Source organism: Corythoichthys intestinalis, chromosome 18, assembly GCF_030265065.1.
Source record: "Corythoichthys intestinalis isolate RoL2023-P3 chromosome 18, ASM3026506v1, whole genome shotgun sequence".
In the NCBI taxonomy this organism is placed as follows: Eukaryota; Metazoa; Chordata; class Actinopteri; order Syngnathiformes; family Syngnathidae; genus Corythoichthys; species Corythoichthys intestinalis.
In genome coordinates, this window is record NC_080412.1 from 23,987,245 (window position 1) to 24,008,328 (window position 21,084).

Here is a 21,084-nt window from a genome sequence, read left to right on the forward strand (position 1 = left end):
ATCTGGGGAGCCCCCGCAGAGTGGTTTTGCATTCATTATCACAGGCTAGGTCATTTATTCATGAGACTACTTAAAGAAATGGTGATTTTTCCCAAAAAGTCTATCAATGGGTCTATCGTATTCCTCGTCGAATACTCTATAAGATAAATATAACATATATGTATCTAAAATAGTCCTAAACGATTATTATTAGCTATTTTAATTCTCATTTCGGTCCGTAGTCCACAAATCAGTGTTTTTTTGGGAATAATTTGAATTTGGTGGGTCGTAGGGCCAACCTGACTACTGATTTCACACAAAAGTACTACCACCGCATCCGATGGTGGTATTTTAGCGTTGCTACGACTAACGGAAGTGTATGTTCCAAATGACTTCCCGAAATGCACCTGACGACTTCAGCCAATCAGTGTATTTTCATCCGTAATTCGAGATCCCCTTGGTCCCAAACCACTTTTATTCTAGTCAGTATCAAAAGGCCTTTCTGTAGACTACCCCAACTATGTCTACGAAGTTAACAAATCCAAGTTAACGGAGGATTGTGCTAAAATTCCTCTTATATTGTATGAGATCCAACCATCCTTATGAAATTACACCAACCTAATTATAAATTTGTTAATATTTGGGACAACAAAATAGATAATCTGCCCCTGCTGTCTGGACTAGCTGAACACTTTCTGTGTGTGCGGGCTTTCTCCACCCCATCTGAGAGGGTGTTCTCCACTGCTAGAGACACCATAAGTCCAGAAAGATCACTTATCCTACCTGAAAAAGCAGACATGCTTATTTTTCTGCAAAAGAATAATTAATTTTGCACATTTGCACTACGCACTGTTCTGTTGTATTTGACTATATATATCCTTTTTTATTAGTATTTTTGCTATCAGCGCTCATATGTCCTTTTAAAAAGGAGGTTTTTTTTATTTCTATTAGAAAAATATTTCAGTAAAATGTTACACATTGTTGCCTATTTGCCACAGTTACATATTGCCACAGTTAACATCAAGGCTTTGGGCCTCTTTTGTCCTCGTTGTGAGTTTGTAAGGTTGTGACTTCTGATTAAACAAACTAGATGGCAATAAAATGTTTGTTCTTCTCTGTCCCCAAATTAGAATCGATCAGAGAATCAATAAAGAATCGAATCGTTAAGCAATATCGATAATTGAACTGTAATCCTAAAAATCCTATCCATCCCCACTCCTAGCCACAGCTCAACATTATTTATCAGAACAAAAGCGCGTGTGTATGACTCGTTTCATGTATTACATTATACACACTCTCTTTCTCAACACAGTTGCCAGAGAGAAAAAAACACCACATGTTTTACCACCGCTAGACACAATAAACCTGCTGGAGTTAACTCTCGTATCTGGTGGGAAACGTTAATAACAATGTTTACTAAGCTTTAATTTTGGATAAATGTGAAATTATATTGGAGGTATTGCCTCCTCGGGAGTCACCCTCCGCAAACATGTTTTAAGCTGCGGCCATCTGTAACTTTTCTGTAGCCGAAGTATTCCCATACCAGCGATTTCGTTTTCTTCGATGGGGGGAAAAAGTTCAGGAGTTTCACCTCCTTCAGCCATCGTGTAGCACAGCTATCTCGCTGACACTGACCAGCAACCGGATGGGGAGAGTCAAGCCTTGCAGCTGCAAGCAAGGGGTTTCTCCCTGCATTTTTGCAACATAAAAATAGATAATACCGTAGGGAGGTACGATGGAAAATTTTTGCGGTTTTGAGATCGTGAAGTTTTCATACCACGGTATACCTTGAAACCAGTAATCGGCACTTATCTAGTGTGATGTCACACGTTACCAATTTGAAATCTGCACAGTAGTTTGACTTAAAGCAATTGCGATCAAATCACAAACCACAAAGATGACAAACTTTGTCTTTGGAAAGACAAAGTTTGAAAAAATTTGATTTTCTCACTTCCAACAAAACTCCCTGATAATATTGGGAATTTTTCAAGAACAACATCTCAGTTTAATGCAATACAGGATTACTTTTTGTTTCCTTTTTCCTGCGTTACCAGCAGCAAAGGATGATGGGAGTGTGGCAGTTGCTCTGGGCTATACGGCACACCTGGTCCTGATGATCTCGTGCTTCCTGCAGATCCCACTTAGGTATCCAGTCATCCACAAAGGTTCACGCTCCTCCATCAAAGACACCATCACTGACAGACTCAATGAAAAAGAGCGAGAGTAAGTACATAAAAAAGTTTGGCATTCCACTTTAAAATTGATTTAGTAACAGAGCAATTTATTTAGGTGCATGGAAGGTGTGTATTCGGATCCGTATGTCTGTATGTTTGTGTTCAAGATAACGCATTAACAAATAAGACATTGTTAACAAACTTGCAGGATATGTCTTAAATATACCGTACTTTTACGACCATAAAGCGTACCTAAAAGTAAAAAAAAAATTCTCCAAAATGGACGTGCACCTAATAATGTGGTGTTCTGGTTGTGTGGACTGAGTACCAAAATATGTCTGTCTGTCTGACTGAGCAATTTTTGAAACAGCGGATGTAAGTGTATGAATGAGTATGAGTATGAGAACCTTAAAGGGAGAATATTGCGTGTGATAGGAGGCGTGCCAAAAATACATCAATACAAAAATATCACGTATTAAAGCTTGTATAATACGGTGTGCCCTATGGTCGCGAAAATACGTTACAATAAAAGACCTAATTGAATGTTGGTGTAATGAGGTGAAAGGTTACAGGGGTCAAAAAATCATTTTGCGATTATTTAATACTGGATTAGCCTATTTACTGTTGCTCAAATTTGCAGGGTAGGTGACATTATGTGAAGAAAAAGGGTCAAAGGTCACAGAGGTCAGAAATATGGCAATGCTTTTAAACTGGCTGCTCTCTTAGTGCTCCTCTAGTTAATTTTTTGAAGAAAATGTGTCTACTTTTCAGATTATTTGTTAAGTCTCCTTTTTACCACAAAATAGCGTCAAAAAACAAAAAGATTAAAAAGGCATTTTTAGGAATCCCTTCATATCCCAAAATGATAGTTTTTTGCACTCCTATCAAACAGACATCGTTTTGCTATCATAAATCTTTTGTATTTGAAAATTCTGATCTCAAGTTTGATTAAAAAAAATAAAATAAAATGAAGGTATTTTCTCAATTGTGTTAGATCAATTGGCAAGCCATTAGAGTATGGCATTTTACTTAAGTTGCATTCTCTTTACAATTATACTAAGAAAATGTACCGACACTTTGAATCTGAGCACTTTTCCCCCCAGGCCAATTGAGCCACTTTATTTCACAAGATGTGACCACTTTTCTTTTGATCAGCATCCACATCCCACCACTCGCGTTACTTTTGATAGCGACAAAAAAAAAAAAATGTGGTTGTAAAACTATTTTATCTTTTCTGGGATTTTGCCATAAATGTTACTGTAAGTCATAACATTTTACGTTCTTGCATATTGTAGCATTTCTGGATAATTGTTTATACACCCCTCGGGGAATAGCATAATGTCTTATTTACCCCTTTCAGTAAAACGAGTAGGATTTCCCCCTGTCTGAATGGACTCTTTGTTTTAACTAAATTTTCCGTAAAAAGATATTTCACTGTTTTCAAATATTTAAGTAATTTTTATAAACCTTGATAAACCTTGAAACACGACATTATTTCTTATTTAAATAATTTGGAAATGTTTCAGATGACCTTTGTTACTACACGTTCTACTTTTTATTGTTTTCACACAAAGGGAGTGACATGCACATAAACACTGACGCTTCTACAGAACATCTATTTTGTCGTATGTAATAGCCAAACAGTTGGGAGTAAGTATGTAAGGAAAAAGTGAGACACTATCAGACTCCATGATGGAGTGACTAGTGCAGTGTGTGATTAGGTCATGACAACAGCTGGAGAGAATCAGTTATTTTAAACTCCCATGTGACAGGAGGTCTCGCTTAACTGTATGCATTTCTAGGCCCTCCATGCTGGATGTTCACACCAAGATCCAGCATCAAAAATAAACTTTTAAGCTGTCTGCTTGACAGACACAACATTTCACGAGTGCCCTATGGTGTGCATGAGTGGGGTCAATGCTACAGGAAAGTTCCACGCCCCTTGTACGCAGTCATGACCCCAGAGGCCCAAGCGGTGCAAAATGATGTGTGGGCAGACAGAAAGCGCCGGGCCAGTTCTAACAATGTTTAAAAAAAAAACAAAAAAAAACAGGTGATTTAAGTGTCGGAAAGAGGCGGCCAATTGAGATAAGTGAGGTGGCAGGAGATTGGGTTCTCAAAGTGTGGCAGGATTAGCAAGCAGTTAGTCTATTGCAATGGTGGATTCATAGTGACTCTGTTATTTCAGATTACGGCTGCACATAAGGTCCTTTTTTAACATTATTTATCACGTTCTATTATAAGGATTGTACAATTTGATACTACAGCAGGGATGCATCTGGGCTGCGCCCTTGCGCCATTTACGCATTTTGACAGCCACTGGCGCAACTTTGTAACTCCACTGCGCCAGCACCGGCACCACATATGACATACTTCTGTTAAAATAGCTAAAGAAATAAATTTAGTTAAACAGCAATTGAAAACTGTTCGTTTTCCTTCAGCGGTCTTAACTTTCGTCGTCTGCCATCTTGCCTTACCGATATCTAGCCATAATCACCTTGCATTTGTTTCGGTGCATTCCAAAGTCGTGGTAGAGGCTATCTCGTGCTTTTCCGTAATCCGCCGGAAACTTCCGAAAGAGATAAAAGAATATTCATTTACCCATGATGCACTGCAGTATTTACATCGAACATGGCGGATGGTTGCAATATGGAGCGTGAGAACAGGAGTAAAACTGTAAAAGACATTAAACACAGGCAGCAAACAAACATTCTCGTTTTTTAAGAAACAATTGAATAAGTCTGCGGAGGGTAGTGACAATTCATTGAAGCAAACTGCTGTTAATGATTCGAATTAGTGGATAATGGGAATGATTCGAAAGCAGACGAAACTTTGGATAGTGAAACGTTGCCGCCACCAGAGAAACGCATGAAAACTGACAATATGGATTATTTTGATGAAGAAAACGAACCTATTATGAATGTTGGTGATAATGACAATGGTGATACGAAAAAAATATGATCACGTCTTTCAGAAAGAGTGGCTGAAGAAATACACGTGGCTAAGGTATGACGCAGGTAAAAACCTCATGTTTTGCAATCTCTGCATATCGCAAAACAAAAGAAATAAAATGACGAGTGGATGCAACAACTGGCGAACAAGTACACTTACGAGGCATATAAACCACAGATGAGTAAAACGTTAATTAGGTAGATGACTCGATGTATAACACAAATCAAATTTTGTTCCGAGATTCGTATATTGTGTTGAAATATCAATAATTCCTATTATTATTTTGATCACATTATTAGAATATCGCAAACTATATTTTAACAAGGTTAAAATGTTTAAATAATAATTAATTATTATTATTAATTATTTATTAACAATAATATATTAATTAATAATAATATTAATATAATTAATAATTAATAAATTATAATTAATAAAGTTAGTTAATACAGATACTTAATAAATAATTAATAGTAATATATAATAATTAATTAATATTAATAATAACATAAGTGTGTTCTCTTTGTCTTCTCTGTAATACCGTAGAATATCAAAATAGCACAGGATTGATTATGTAGTAACTAACTAAAGAAAATTGAAAATGTTTGTTTATTTTATGTATGAATGAATTCTTTGACGTGAATTAAAATTGTTTGTTGATATATTAGAAAAATAGATTTTACTCAAATAATGGTTTTTCATTTGCAATTTAGAAATATCATGCTCCAATGAATGTATTTTGGTTTATTTCAGTCAGTTTTTTAAACTTCAGCAATCTAGTTAAATCGAGCCCCATCAATTTTAGAATTTGGCCCCCTTTTCAGACACAAGGGGGCCAACTGGCCCCTTTTTTTAATTTCCCAGATGCATCCCTGCTACAGTAGATGTGTATTGTACTATTTGTTTAGTATTTTTTTATGGCGATAAAGATGGCAAAGTACTGTATAGCTGTGCATTAAAACACATTTCGTCAAGTCTTCCAAAATAGTTTTTCCCCTAATAGGGGGTGAAATAAAAATGGCGTCAAAGCCACAGTTGTGTAAGTCAAGGCAAGTTTTAAACTCATTTTTATTGTTCTCCGGTATTCTGGAGCAGACCACGGTTTGAAAGTGCTCTTCAATTGTATGAAAATAAGATGTGAAAATTGTTTGGCACTCAGACCCATCTTCTCAAGTCTAGTGGACCCAAACGACATGTTGCGCCCACATTTTTTTTCCAGTATAGAGCCCAGCTAAAGCTTGGGGGAGAGTTGGAAAGATGCGATCCAGATGTCTAGTGTTTGATTGAGAACAGTACCGAGCCATTAAATAGCCAGCATTACCTTGCTTGGATACAGTGTAGCCTTAAATATAAAACTAATCTTTTTTAATTAAAAAAAAAAAATTATTAATGTAAAGTACAACTGTATGAAAGTACACAGCACTACTTTGCTCAAACATAAAGCCAAACTGTTGAGTTAGGCTCAGTCAGTCACGTTGTATGAATGAATAATAGGGGTAAGAGGCCAACAAGAAGAACCGGTGAGCTCAAAGAAAAGCAGTTATTGTTCCAGGGCTTCAACAGTTTTATGTCTCTTAACCGGGACCATGTGCACAGTAGGAGATGGTGGAACCACATGCAAACCACACTACTCTACCTAAAGTTGCACTTGACCTGGAAAACAGTCGCAAACCTAGTGAATGCACATTGTATATACGCTGTAAATTTTTTTTACTCTAAGGCGCACCTGATTTTTAGCTGCTGCCACCAAATGTAACAATAAAACTGTATTTGTTCATATACAAGCCGCACTGGATGCTGGTGCCACATTGTATTATATTCTGTAATGCTATAAATAATTATGTATTAATATATATGTGTATATATATATATATATATATATATATATATATATATATATATATATATATATATATATATATAGTAATTATTATTATAATGATCATAAATAATATGGAATATTATGTTTTTACAGGAGTGTAGGGGATTATGAAAGTGAAATATTTTTGTTTCTTTTGGCAATGCCATTATATTTCTGGATTTTAATATTTAGCCCCTTAATTTTTTTTCAATACATTTTTTTAAACATTGTAAACCCAATCCTTTTCATTCGATTCCGATCCTCTGAATCGTGGCCCGATCGGCTCGATTTCTTATCACATGATTGGATCAGAGGCATCCCTAGTATGTATGTATATACATACATTGGGGAGAACAAGTATTTGATACACTGCCAACTTGTTCTCCCCACTGTATGTATGTGTTTGTGTGTGTATATATATGTATATATATATGTATGTATATATATGTATATGTATATATATATATATATATATGTACAGTGAGGAAAATAAGTATTTGAACACCCTGCAATTTTGTAAGTTCTCCCACTTAGAAATGACAGGCGGGTTTGTAATTTTCATGGTAGGTGCTAGTCCACTGTGAGACAATCTAAAGAGAAAAAAAATCCACAAATCACAGTGTATGATTTTTTTAAACAATGTATTTGTATTATTCTGCTGCATATAAGTATTTGAACACCTGTCCATTAGCGAGGATTGTGAGCCTCAAAGACATGCAAGTCGAGTCCAACGAATTAGTGGAGTGGTTTTTGAGTCTGACTTTTTGACCTGTTTGAGGTGGTTAGATGCATATGAACACCTGTCCACTCCATTCAATCAGGAAGACTCAAATTACTAACATGGTCAGGACCAAAGAGTTGTCCAAAGACACCAGAGACAAAATAGTAGACCTCTACAAGGCTGAAAAGGGTTCCGCAGCAATTGCCAAGCAGCTTGGTGATATAAGGTCTGGTGTTGAAGCAATTATTAGAAAATGAAAGAAGCTAAACATGACTGCCAATCTCCCTCGGACTGGGGCTCCATCCAAGATCTACCTCGTAGGGTCTCAATGGTCCTAAGAATGGGGAAGAATCAGCCAAGAACGACATAGGTTGCCTGGTATACCAGACTCACCGCTGTTCCAGCGATTAAGTCTGGCGACCGTCTGACGGATCAAATTCCAAGGGCGGAGCAAGCCACAGGAAACAGACAGCGGAGTGGACCAATCAGCGAAGGGCAGACGTGACGTTGTTAAAGCGACAAGTAATTGGCGAGAGCGGAGGATGGAGAAGTTTATTCAACATGGCTAGCGCGAGCCATGTTGACTGTTATCAACAACTTGTTTCAATGTGTTTTTGGTTATTTAAAACTGGTTTTACCGTGGATTGGAACATATTCTCGACTCTCCCGTTCACCATCTGTCGGTCAACTTTCGGTGCGCAAGAGTGACATTACTTGTTAAGAACACGTCACGCAAATAAGCGGATCTGATTGGACGATTGATTTTGTACCTTGCTCGAGAGGCCGTTAATGGGCTGGGTACCAGACTATTTCTCACAGTGTTTGAAAAATACAGGGAGAATAGTCTGGCTGTGCCAGGCAACGACAAAGGAAGAGCTGGTCAATGACCTGAAAGGAGCTGGGACCACCATTTCCAAGATTATTGTTAGTAACACACTATGACGTCATTGTTTAAAATCATGCATTAAATGAAAGGTTCCCCTGCTTAAACCGGCACATGTTCTGGCCCGTTTTAAGTTTGCCAATAACCATTTGGATGATCCAGAGGAGTCATGGGAGAAAGTCATGTGGTAAAATGAGATTAAAATTGAACTTTTTTTGTCTTAGTTCCACTCAGTGTTTGGAGGAAGAAAAATGATGAGTACCATCCCAAGAACACCATCCCTACTGCAAAGCATAGGGGTGGTAGCATCACGCTTTGAGGGTGTTTTTCTGCATATCGGACTGGATACTGCACTGTTTTAAGGAGAGGATGGAGAAATATATCGAGACTTCTTGAAACTCTTAAAATTTGGGGTTAAAATTGGAATAGCGAGTCACCTAACCCATTAATGTACAGATCCAGATCGAGGTATCATTACACCCCTAGTCCTACGTGCAAAGCAACATTCATTAACAGATGGTTAGCACAGTCATTTCATAAATATTAAACACATTTTGATTTACTATATTTCACAACCACTGCCATTTGAGGCCAGTTGCTAGACAGTAGTTTTTTTTAAAAGCAGGCTTAGATGATGTGTGGCCCGAAGCTAGTTTGAAGTTGCACATGAACTCATTCTCTGCCAGGCTTCCCAGTTAAAATGGATTAGTTCTATTGCCAGCAATAGCAGCGAATGAGTGAAAGACCTACATACAGTACATACTCAGCTTGTATCCAGCACGTTAACAGATCAGCCAGTAACAAGCCCTCCCACAAGTATGTTCAGAAGTAGCATGAAGCCAAGGTTGACCACCCACCTGCATAGCTAAAGTATGCCCTCTTTACAGTCTTTCTCTAACGATACACAGAGTGGAAATAGAGGAAAAAGAATTCTTCTGGTTTGCACCCACTGACTCACCATTACACACTATTTATCAAAGCTGCATAATGGAAACAGTGTGCTCGGATGACTGTGTCTCTTCTTTGTCTGGGTCGATCATTTTTGTTTTCGGGTTAGTTTCGGGTTGAACGGTAGTAGTAAGGAACTTACAGAACCACACAAAATAGATTATTGTCATTCTCACTAATAAAGGAAATGTAGTGAAAGAGTTTTAGTACGTTTACAATAGCTTGCTTCACCACATGATTTTACTCTGGTGAGATAGCGTTCAAAGTTTGATTAGAAGTGATGTTAATGTCACAATTTTAGAATTTGTAAAACAGTATGGTTTTACTGTTGACTGTAACTGTTTTTCCTTCCAGGCAGCCTATGCAGAGTTTGAATACAGTATGCTAAATGAAAGCAGATTTTTTTCGGCCTTTTTAATGAAAGCTTGAATGAGTAAGTTTGTTGATTATGCTGCCTGCCTTATTCAGTGACGTGTTGAGCCTTCCCTTATCTCAAAATAGGAGTAAAGCAAATAGTGAAATAACAGCTACGAGTACACATTAGAGCTACAGAATTTTCTGCTTATGTTACACTACATCCTTTGGAGAAACATCACACTGATTTCCCCCCCTGAATATTCCTCTAGAACTGTCATTAATTAAACATTGTTTAGTATAGAGGACAGCTTCAGTGTATGCAGCTGTCACTCGCCAAGTGATTAAAACCCTTCCATTTCCTCTGTACTTTCCCTTTCATTTCTCCCATGCTTGTTCCAACTGGTGTAAGAATTCCAAGGCGTTCACTTTTTGTGATTTGTTTCATAGTTCATACTGAACCTTTGTTTGAATGTTTTTTTGCACTCCTTCGCTAATGTATTGTAATATTGATTGTTCCCGATGAGATGGTGTGCTGCCTTCCCAGGGCCATACACGTGCGTTCAGACTGTAGACGTATTTGATTCTAATCTAATACCTCCTCAAATCTGATTTTTAGTGCTGACTGTTCACACTATTTTAGCAAGTGTCCAGATCACATCTGGGCCTGTTCAGACTAGGCCACATTATTGAACCGCCTGACAGGTTGCTGTGGCAACGAAGGCGTTATCCAGTGTAGAGCGACGTCACGGATCTGAACTGTTCAGACTGAGAAGGATGTTGTCCATATCTGATATGAAACAACCTCCTGTGTTTGGTTCCATGCAGTCTTGCAATAATCAGATTTCTGTGCTTTTTGACTGTTCGGAATATAAAAGAGCCATCCACTTTCAATCTGGATGGACTGAAAATCTGATTTTGGTTGAAGGTCTGAACAAAGCCTTAGTGCTTCCGCCCAAACCTTCATCCTCACACTTGTTTCCTCGCTCCCTGTAGTCGAATTTACTGGATATCCCAGGGTAGAATTCCTGGTGTTCGATGAACCAGAGGCTTTCTGGTGTGATTTTAGACACAGTGGACAGCAGTCATTAATCACCTGGCTATGACTGAGCCTGTGTGTGTTCGTGTGTTGGGGCGTGTGTCTTGGAGGTGTCTTTGTTATCCTATTCATGCTTCCTCATCAGAAAACATAACCAATCTCTTGGTGGGGACGTTATCCTTCCTCTGTAAGTTGAAGTTCATTTGGTATCATGCCCCATTAAAGATCCCCAGCCCATATGGGCTCATACAGGGTTTCCCCTAGAATTTTTTGAAGCTGTGGTGGTGCCGCATCGGAGTCAGACAGCCTCACCATTTCGTGCCACGGTGAAATTGCGTCTTATCGTGACGAATGAGATTTTTTTTTTTTCACTTTTTTTTTTCCAAGAAGAACCATAACAAAGATCTATATGAAATATGTCATTAGCCAGGCTCATGTCGTAGCTCTCAGCTACCGTACATGTACGTAAAATGCGTAGCTGGTTACAGCTGCATTACCCTAATATAATAATATGACTTTTTTTCCCTGTAGCAATAGTAAGAGTCCTTCGTTTTCCTTTCATTTGGCCCTAATACGTACTGCATTACCACAACAATAATCGTCCTTCAGTTAACTGACCCCTTTCAAGTAGTAGGGGGAAATTCTAATCGCCTTCTAAAGAGTTTTACTAGTTTCGGTAAGAAGGTGAATAGTGAAGGAAAAGAAAGTTGATTTTTCCATTTTACAGGTTCTGATATTCTCTTAACAAACAGGACACGACACACAATTCAGGAACAAAAAGAAAGCATTGATCACCTAAGTTGTATACATCCATTAAGGAAAAAGTAATTTAAAACTGATCGATCAGGACACATCTCCCAAAACGCCACGAGGTGACCGCAGAAGAAGTGCCCCGAATCTTTGCGTGGATACCATTTATATTGCTGTTTAGTGCCACCCATAGCTAGAAAAAACAAAATAAACAGAAGCCCTTGTACTATTGATAACACAGAAAAGATCATGTACAACCATGTGAAATGAACACATATATGTGTGAATGGAAATATATATCTATAATAGTTTTTTGTTGTTGTTCGTGAACTACATTGCCACACAAACGCACATTGAGATACCATTTAGCTTAGCAAGGAGAGGTATGAGAGTCATTTTTCGAGTGTCCCAGAGCTCGCGAAACTTGGAAAATAAAGCGCATTTATCAAGGTTTGATCTGCCGTGATTGCTTATATCCGTCTGCTGAAACAGCCTGATAGCACACATAAAAGTACGCCTGCCCTTCTGCTTTTGGATTCATTGTTGAAAGTGAAAATAGGACAATGCTCTATTTTGGGCCCCACCTTTTGGCGCAAATTCATTCAAACTTGCCGTTCCATCCAAGACGGCCATTCACCACTCGCTTTCGCTGATAATTCCGATCCAAAATACTGTAATGCCCCCTGGATGGAGGGAAAAAGGTATTGGCTTACCCACTTTATTGTGGCAAAGATAATAAAGAAAACAATAACAAAATATCAGCGTGCTGCCGCGACATGCGACCGCTGTCTCGCTATCTCGCCCGTTCTCCTATTCTTCTTACTCGCTTCCCTTTACATCACAACTCCTGAGTCCGATCGTCTCTTAAGGTGGCGGCGCTTAGTTACGGACATTACAATACACAATGAATAGGTTGCCACTGAACCCTTTACAGTAGGCTGCCGCTAGTTTGAAACGGCCTAAAAAAAAAAAGAGACATCTCTTTTGCAAGGGGTGACAGCTTTCATTTTTCGTCTGGCGGTGCGCCACAATCTTTCATAAGTAGGGGAAACCCTGTCATAAGAAAAAAAAATTATATATAATCTTTTAAAACGCTACTATATTTTAATTCGGAGTCAAATTTAACTTTGGCTTTTCAGGAAAGCACAATTATGCTATAAAACTTAAAAATACATGTATATAGTGGTACCCCTGCTTCTGAACGTCTCTACATATGGATTTTTCATGTTACGATCATGTCTCAAAGTGAAAATATTGCCTCTTGTTAAAAAAGAAATTTCTGGATACGAAAGGCAGAAATACAGTATGGATGGCTACTCGCAACTCCAAGAGTTTACTGAACGTAACATACTTATAGCTGCTCTGCCATTGGCTATTGCCTTGCATCTTCCTGGCATCCAAGTGACTAAGAGGGACTTCTGCATGTGTATATCTCAGCATCCTCTTCATTCACCCCTCGAATATATTATATATTAACTTTTAGTCTTTCTTTTTTTGCATTATGCACAACTCTCATTTTGTGTTTATTGTGCAATAATCTAATTGTAACATGTATTTGTTACGTGTTTTGATGCATTTATGCTTTATAAAAGTTCTTTGTTTGAATATTGGGGGGCTTGGAATGGAATAGCGCATTTCCATGGAAAATGCATGTCAATTTACGGAATTTTTACTTTACGAAACTACTTCCAGAACCAGTTAATTCCATAAGTAGAGGTACCACTGTATTTTCCCCCAAAATTTTTAAAAAGTGTATTTGTAATAAATTAATGAATACATTTATGAATTGCCGAGGTATCAGACCGGTACTCTTTATTGACAGATCCTCAAAATCAGGTGACTTGGACTCGGGTGCAAAAAAATGTGATCCGTACAACTTTAGTTTAGTCCTGTTTACATGGTAATAAAAAGTATCATAATTGCACTGAAGGAATATGATTTGACTGGAATATTGAATACATATAGGTACGAGCAAGCATGTTAAAATATAAATCAGCCAAAAATAGTTAGACCGTCTTATGGAATTCGGATTTAACAGTTTAATACCCATTACATGCTGAGCCAGTTCTGGAGATATACTGTTTACATGTATTAACAGAAGATGACTCACGCATGACTCTGAATGTCAGCATATTTTTAGAGGCACCGTTTGTTTAGCCTGGTTGAAACATCTGGCTGGCACCAATGGGATTTTCCCACTATATAGATAGGAAAGCTTTTTATTTGTTGGAAATGGTCTGAATGATCAGGTTGTTTGGACTCGTCTACCTTCAGTTTGATTTTTCAGTTTAACGGGGTATTGGGGTAGCATTAATGTGAAGGGCTCATACTTGCAGAGCCAGCTTCTTCAAACATCTGCAAGAGTTCTCCATTGTAAACGCTCCTGGCTACATGAACTCTGAAACTTTAAGAATTATTTGCTGAATGCGCCACAGAAGATCAACATACTTTTGAATCCCTCATGAAAAAAATTAGCAAGCAATACAAGCAAGCAACAATCCTGTAATACAATACAAATGGTCTACATTGTACAGTGGTTATAGCATATTGTACTATGCTTGGTTGATTTACAATCATTTATTTGGGAGTGTCAATTTTGCCGGAGTCCTAAAACATCTTTTAAACTGTATTCTCCTGTCATTTACAGATTTCCTTTGTACCCACGAGGAGAGCGGTTTCATTTTGAGTATGGTGTCTACTTGCTCAACAAGAACATTGCTCAGGTAAGGTAACAACACATCCAGTGCATAACTCGCATGAAACAAATTCAAGACATGAACATTTTTAGGTTTGAGGAGTTTAAGAGCAAGTCAAACTTCCTTTGAGCAAGCCAGACAAGAGGTGCAGACATACACGACTATTTCAGTGGCTATTAAAGACTGCGCAAAGCCTCATGAGTGGTGCAAAGGAAGTGGCGAAAGCCCTTGCTTGCACCTCTCCACCAGTGTTGTTTTCGTCAACGATGACGATAACGAAAATATTTCGTCAACGAACAGTTTTTAATGACGATGACGAGATAATAACGACCTAAAAACATGCTTTGGGAGACTATAACATAACGAGACAGATGCCAGTTATCGTCTGACGAGACGAGAATGAAACGAAAATGTGCAATAGTTTTCGTCACATGTTCACAATGTGTGACATTTTGTGTGTAGTTAGCCTGCATCATAGCAGTGTCTGGTTGTGTCACTCGTGACGTGCTGTGAACCCCCCCTCCTTTCCAGAACAGTGTGTCGTCTCCAGTCTCCATGCAAGCATGCACACAGGGTAAAATTTGTTTTCTTGGCCAGAGAGAATATGCAATGTTGCTTTAGCCTGTAAAGGTCTATGCTCAGTGATCATCACACACTTAAATGTAACTCGTAGCGTTAGCATAGCATTCGGATTAAAAAATAATGTACTGCTTTCATAATGAGTGTGAATAATCAAGTTGCCATTTTCCTTGTAGACGCTACATTATGTGCTCGTCTGTCAATGTTCATTCCAAATTTGTAAACGTCAACTTAAACTAGACGAAATTCGTCTTGAGTTTTCGTCAACATAAAACTACATGAAGACACACACATTTTGAGATAACTAAAATATGACTAAGACTAATAAGTATTATCGTCCAAAAGACTAACATGAAAATTCAAAGGTTTGCCAAAAACAACACTGCTCTCCACGAAATGGCCCTTTGCTTGCCGCATGCTGGCACTAGTTGAAATTTAGACGGCGAAGACAGAAAAAGCAAGGTTAACCCTTACCCCCAAATTCCACTATCTCCATGTGCGCTGCGCTCAACGACGCAACAAGTACGTTTGTATTTTAATCAATACGAGCTGGTCCACATGATCTGCTCAACTCCGATCCGGATCCGCTTGAGTTCGTCCTCTCTGGTCCGTCAAAACTAAAAAACGTATGATGTCTATTTTCTGGTCCATCAACCTGCCTCGGATCAAGTCCTGCTCTTTAGCACACACCGAACAGGAAATACATAATGACAGCAATAGCCGGTGTTTCAAAGTAAATAATGTTTATAAAAATGTTATGTATTAATTTTTAACTATATTTTATTGAAATTTACACTAAACAAAATGTATATAGGTCATTTGCATGGGATGCATAGTGCTTGTTAGAGGTGTGTGAAATTTCCGATTCTTAGATTATTCACGATTTGGCCGTGGAAGATTCGAGAACGATTCACAAACAACCAAATTCCGATTATTGAAATATGTCAAGTAAAGTGGAATTAAAACACAATCAGCGCAGTCTTCGGGACGCAATGAGGAACGGACCGCATTGCAACATCATGCTTGTCATTAACCGGGTAATGACAATGCTCAACTCACAGCTCTGGCTCAACTCGTGCCGCTAGATAAAAAAAACGATAATACCTCACTGCTGCCGACAGCCGCAACAAGCTACGTCCACATAATGCTACGGTAGATAATAGATATCATATGTATATAGAACTAGATGCAAAATGACAGACTTGACGGCATAAGCAGCACATGTATGGAATACTAGATGGGAAATGACAGACTTGCCGGCGTTAGTAAACAGCCGCCATCTTAAAGCAGAAGACTTCCCTAGAAGGCTGTTGTAGCGAACCTTCCAAGCGAACCTAATTCACTTTTTATCTAAAATACTCCTAAATCGGCAAAATGTTGACTTTAATCTATATTTAAACAGTTTTAAAACTTTCCCATGTCGCAAGTAGACAGAAGGGAAATTATGGATTAGCAGGAGCAATTTTAACAACTTTAACAGTTGATTCACAACATCAATTCAATGTAGTTTAAAGCTGCTTATACAGAATGGGGACTTGAGTATTTTATTTACTGTTTTGAACTGTTAACATAATACTGAAATAGTCGTTTATTTAAGTCTGAGAGGATTTTTGTACAATTTTTGTAACTAATTTACAAAACATTAAAAGCAACTAATAGCTTGGGGGGTTGGTGGGTGTCATCAATAATCGATTTATAATCGAATCTTAGCCTCCGAATCGTAATCGTACTCGAATCGTTAGGTGCCCAAAAATTCCCCTTGTGTGTCTCAAAGCAATAAAATATATTTTAAAATGACTAAAGGAAATGACATTCTTCCTAAAACTATTTTAGCGTCACTAGGAATATTTTCGGCGCCACAATGATGCGTCAGCGCAACTGTCCTATTGGTGCGTTTGATTCTAAAAGCAATGCTCCCATTGGTGGGTAACTGACACCACGATTTTTGTGAGGTGCAGGACTTGAGTGAGTGTGGAGCAAAAGAAATGGTAAAAAGTGAGCTAGACTTCTGTGCTGATTTACTGAAGTTGATCTCTATGTTCGTGTGGCTTTGTAGGAGGGTGGGGGTTGCGTCCGTAGGTTGTTGTGTGCTTTTTGTGTGTGAATTAAACTGTATCTAAACTGCTCTACTGCTCTGTGTACATTTCTGGTCAAAATATGTGTGTTTCATTCTGAAAGTAGTCACAATAATAAACTTTGTGTTGATCTGATCACATGGACTCTTCCGTTTTGCGCATGCACATCTAGAGTCCGCAGGTGTACGGACCGCATGAAAGACGTATGCAGTGGGCATTAGGCATCGTGGCCCGCACCCAGGTGGTCCACAGCGCACACGGAAATAGTGGAATTTGGGGGTTAAAGGCTATTTAACACTAGCGGAAAGCGTGTGCCGCAACCCATTTATTGTGACTGTGGGATGGGGCATCTCGGCGAAAGTGACCATGGCGGCCGTTTTGGACGAAGCGGCAAGTCTTGAGTGAATTTTTGCCGATGGGCGGGGCCCAAAATAGACACTTGTTGGGCGGGGCCCAAAATAGACACTTGTTATATTTTCACAGCGTTGCCTCGCTGACTTCAACAACGCATCCATTAGCAGAGGTGCAAGCGTACTAATATCTGTATTATCAGGCCGTTGCGGCGGAAGGAAACACACAAATAAAGGCCGAGGAAACCTTGCTAAATGTTTTTTTTTATTTATTTTTTTGTAAATTGCACAATCTCTGGCTCTCCCACATCTCCATGCTAGGTTAAATGATATCTCGATGTGCGTTTGTGTGAAAATGTAGTTCACGAATAACAAACAAACTATTCACCTTCTCATTGAAACTAATAAAACTCTTTACCTGGCAATTATAATCTCCCCTACTCCTTGAAATAGAAAAAAATCGCTGTTTTCTTGCGCAACAATGAAAAATAAATGCATTGGTGCTTGGGACTATAGTAAATAAACTTGCTGGAGTCCACCCGCTTTTCACTTTGTGACAGCGTCTACGTCAGCCTACGTGGCTCCATACGGTTTGTGCTTGCCGCAGGCTGTTTTTTACACTGGGCTGCCGTTAGTGTGAAACAGCCTTTATAGGCTACACGTTGAACTCATTGGCTGCTAATGACGGCGCTAGATGTGCAATCCATTCTGACTGGGAGATGCTGGCAGTGAATGATCACTGACATCACTCCCAGTCAAAATGGATTGGACGTCAAGTGCCGTCGATGGCACTGAAGCATGAGCATTCAATGGCAGCCATCCAAATATCTCAGAATTTCTTCATTACTTCCAGTTGTATTCTATTGTTTTGTGATGCAGTAATATTTGAGCTTTAGTTTAACGCAATATTCGGGTCCTCGTAGACAACTTATATGTTGTCGTTGCTCCACACATGTTATGGTATTAAGTTATCATGTGCTCCACATGTGGACCCACCTGTGTCACAGATGATAGTAAACATCTGTTTTAGAATGACCTAAGTTTAAATCTGTATGGGTTTTATGGACAGAGGTGAAAACGATCTGCTGACTCTGAAATTCTGTCTGTCTGGATCTCATTTTTAACAAGATTCCTTTGAACGATCAGTATTTCTTCACTACTATTGTTGTTGTTCATCAGATTTTGGATTTATTACAACTAATTCTGTTGGAAGATTTTTTTTTCAAACTCCTAAAGGCAGACCCATGTGCCTTCTATCAGTGGTCAAAATAAACTTTCAGCAAGAGTTGGCGTTTGATGGCCCCCAATGGTTAAGATTCATGAAATCAGCTTGTCTGAGAGCTTACGTCATGGTGGATGGCTTTGATCAAAAGGATGAAAGCTTAGGTGTTCTGCGAGTTTAAAGGTGGGAAATGCATATGAACAGGTGACTGCATACCAGATTTTTGTGAGTAAAGGTGAAGTTGCCTTAGATCTTTGGTCATAGTTTTATGTAATGAATAAAAAGAACAAATAAATAACATGATATAATCTTAAGTGACACTTGCCAACCATCTAAAATTGAAGCTGTCATTTCCAATGCCTTTCAGTCTGTTTATGATGGTGACATTTAGTAGGAAAAGTTCTATTTGCCACCTGGCACACCCTCATGTTTTCAAAATAAATGTTAAGTTGACAGGATTTTTGAAATTCTGAGTATGATGTGTTATAATTAGCCATTATTAATTATCCTTAATTGCAGTCTTGCAAAAAGGCATTCTTGAAAGGAAGTCTTAACTAGGCATGTGCAGGTATGAGATTCTGACGTTATGATAACCTTAAGCAAAAATATCAGTTTCATGGTATCACGATTGCAATTACAGCTCTAAAATGTGTTACTTTAAGATATCTGTGTTTAAAAAAAAATAAAATAAAATAAACTTTTTTGCCATTGAACAGGATGTTTATTTTTAAAACATATTAGCAAATTGGAACATAAGTATAATGTTAAGTTAAAATAAAAAGAGATGTATAATAATAAATATTCTAAATAAGTAGAATAAATAGCCACACTAAGCCACATGGTTGGTAACAGTCATATGATATTGTTTAGCCACAACTGGATTTATTACCTTATTACTATTCATCCTTCGCACAGCCGCTGGAAACAGGAATGTCGTTTAATCCATCTGCAGGCGACCAATAGATTGATTTTTGATTAATTAATGATTTTACGACATTTTGAGGTTGTGCGCTACTCTTCATGGGAAACAGTCTTCTTTAAGGCAAAACAGTACAGCTTTTGTCCAACCGCGTCGCTAAAATTGACCAAAATTGAAAAACTACCAAGTGTTCCTTTAAGAAAAAAGTTAATTGCAAACTTATGGTTTTGCTGTTTAATTTTTTTTATTTATTTTTTTTTAAATGCCCTCCTGTTCAAAATTTTTCTTCCACCAGAAAATTGAGATTTTAAGCTTTCCATTGATGTATCACATCTGCATATAGGAAAATTTAGAAATCTGGCCAAACTGGGGGTCTCAGAGCAGAACTTCAAGTCACCTGAGTGTTTTCACCACATATCGAAATGTTAATATTTTTATAATATCGCTCAGGCGTATTCCAAACAGAGATATTCAAGTTATTTGGTGAAAATTCTGCTCTTTTCATTATTGCAATATATATTGCAAACCCCCCCAAAAATCGCAATCATAGTTATTTCCATTATCGTTCAGGCCTACAAAACACGCTGGAGTTAACTCTCGTAGCTGGTGGGAAACGTTCATAATAGGGTTTACTAACCTTTAATTTTGTATCAATCTATCCATTACGTACTGCGAAATCATATTGGAGGTGTTGCCTCCTCGGCAGCCACCTCCGCAAACATGTTTTACATGTCGGTTGGCCCTCCTCTTCGAAGCCACGGCTGTCTGTAGTTTTTCTATAGCCGAATTATTCCCATACCAGCGATTTTGTTTCCTTCGATGGGGGTAAAAGTTCAGAAGTTTTACCTCGTTCAGCCATCGTGTAGCACAGCTGACTCACTGACACTGAGCAACAACCGGTGGGGGAGGGATGAGCTTGCAGCTCCAAGCGAGGGATTTCTCCCTGCATTTATGGGACATAAAAATAGCTAATACCTCAGGGACGGTATGAGGAAAATGTTTGCGGTTTTGAAACCGTGATGTTTTTACACCACGGTATACCTTGAAACCGGTTATCGCCACATGCCTAGTCTTAACAAATGAAATTACAATGCAATTGAGTGCAATGGCAGAGAGCTGGGACAGGTTTTGTTCATATATTAACCATAACATGTCACCGTTCCGCTTTCAGCAAAAGTACCAGATGCAGTCAAAATGTGTATACTTGATATACTTTCTTATGTAGCACTGTTTTAGCCTGGCGAGGAGGCTAGAAAAGCCTGGCTTATATAGCATGAGAGGAAACGCTTTCCTTTTTATTTGGAGGATTACTGACTTATAATGAGTTTGGCAATAAATAACAGTCTGCTTCCTTTTAATATCTTGCACTGTTCAATGTTTAATGTAAATGTGATCATTTTTATTGATTAACATTGCCCAATTGTCTCAACTTATTGTGTTTGATGACTGTACTTAATTTTATTGCCAAGAGCAGCTGACATCCATATTGCGCCCAAAAATTGTAGTTTAATGGTTTGCAGTCTGTCATAGTTTTCTGTTGGACACATATGTACAGTGGGGAGAGCAAGTATTTGATACACTG

At 38.3% G+C, this 21,084-nt stretch overlaps 1 protein-coding gene across 2 annotated transcripts in view; it reads left to right on the forward strand.

Annotated features, from left to right (window-relative positions):
• Positions 1-21,084, forward strand: part of uvrag (UV radiation resistance associated gene) — a 111,001-nt gene that overhangs the window by 44,485 nt on the left and 45,432 nt on the right. The window contains exons 12-13 of one of the 2 annotated variants that reach the window (XM_057820829.1): positions 2,034-2,202; positions 14,309-14,384. In XM_057820829.1, the coding sequence (XP_057676812.1) occupies positions 2,034-2,202; positions 14,309-14,384 (245 nt within the window). The remainder of the gene's footprint in view (positions 1-2,033; positions 2,203-14,308; positions 14,385-21,084) is intronic. The other variant, XM_057820830.1, reaches the window with a different exon arrangement.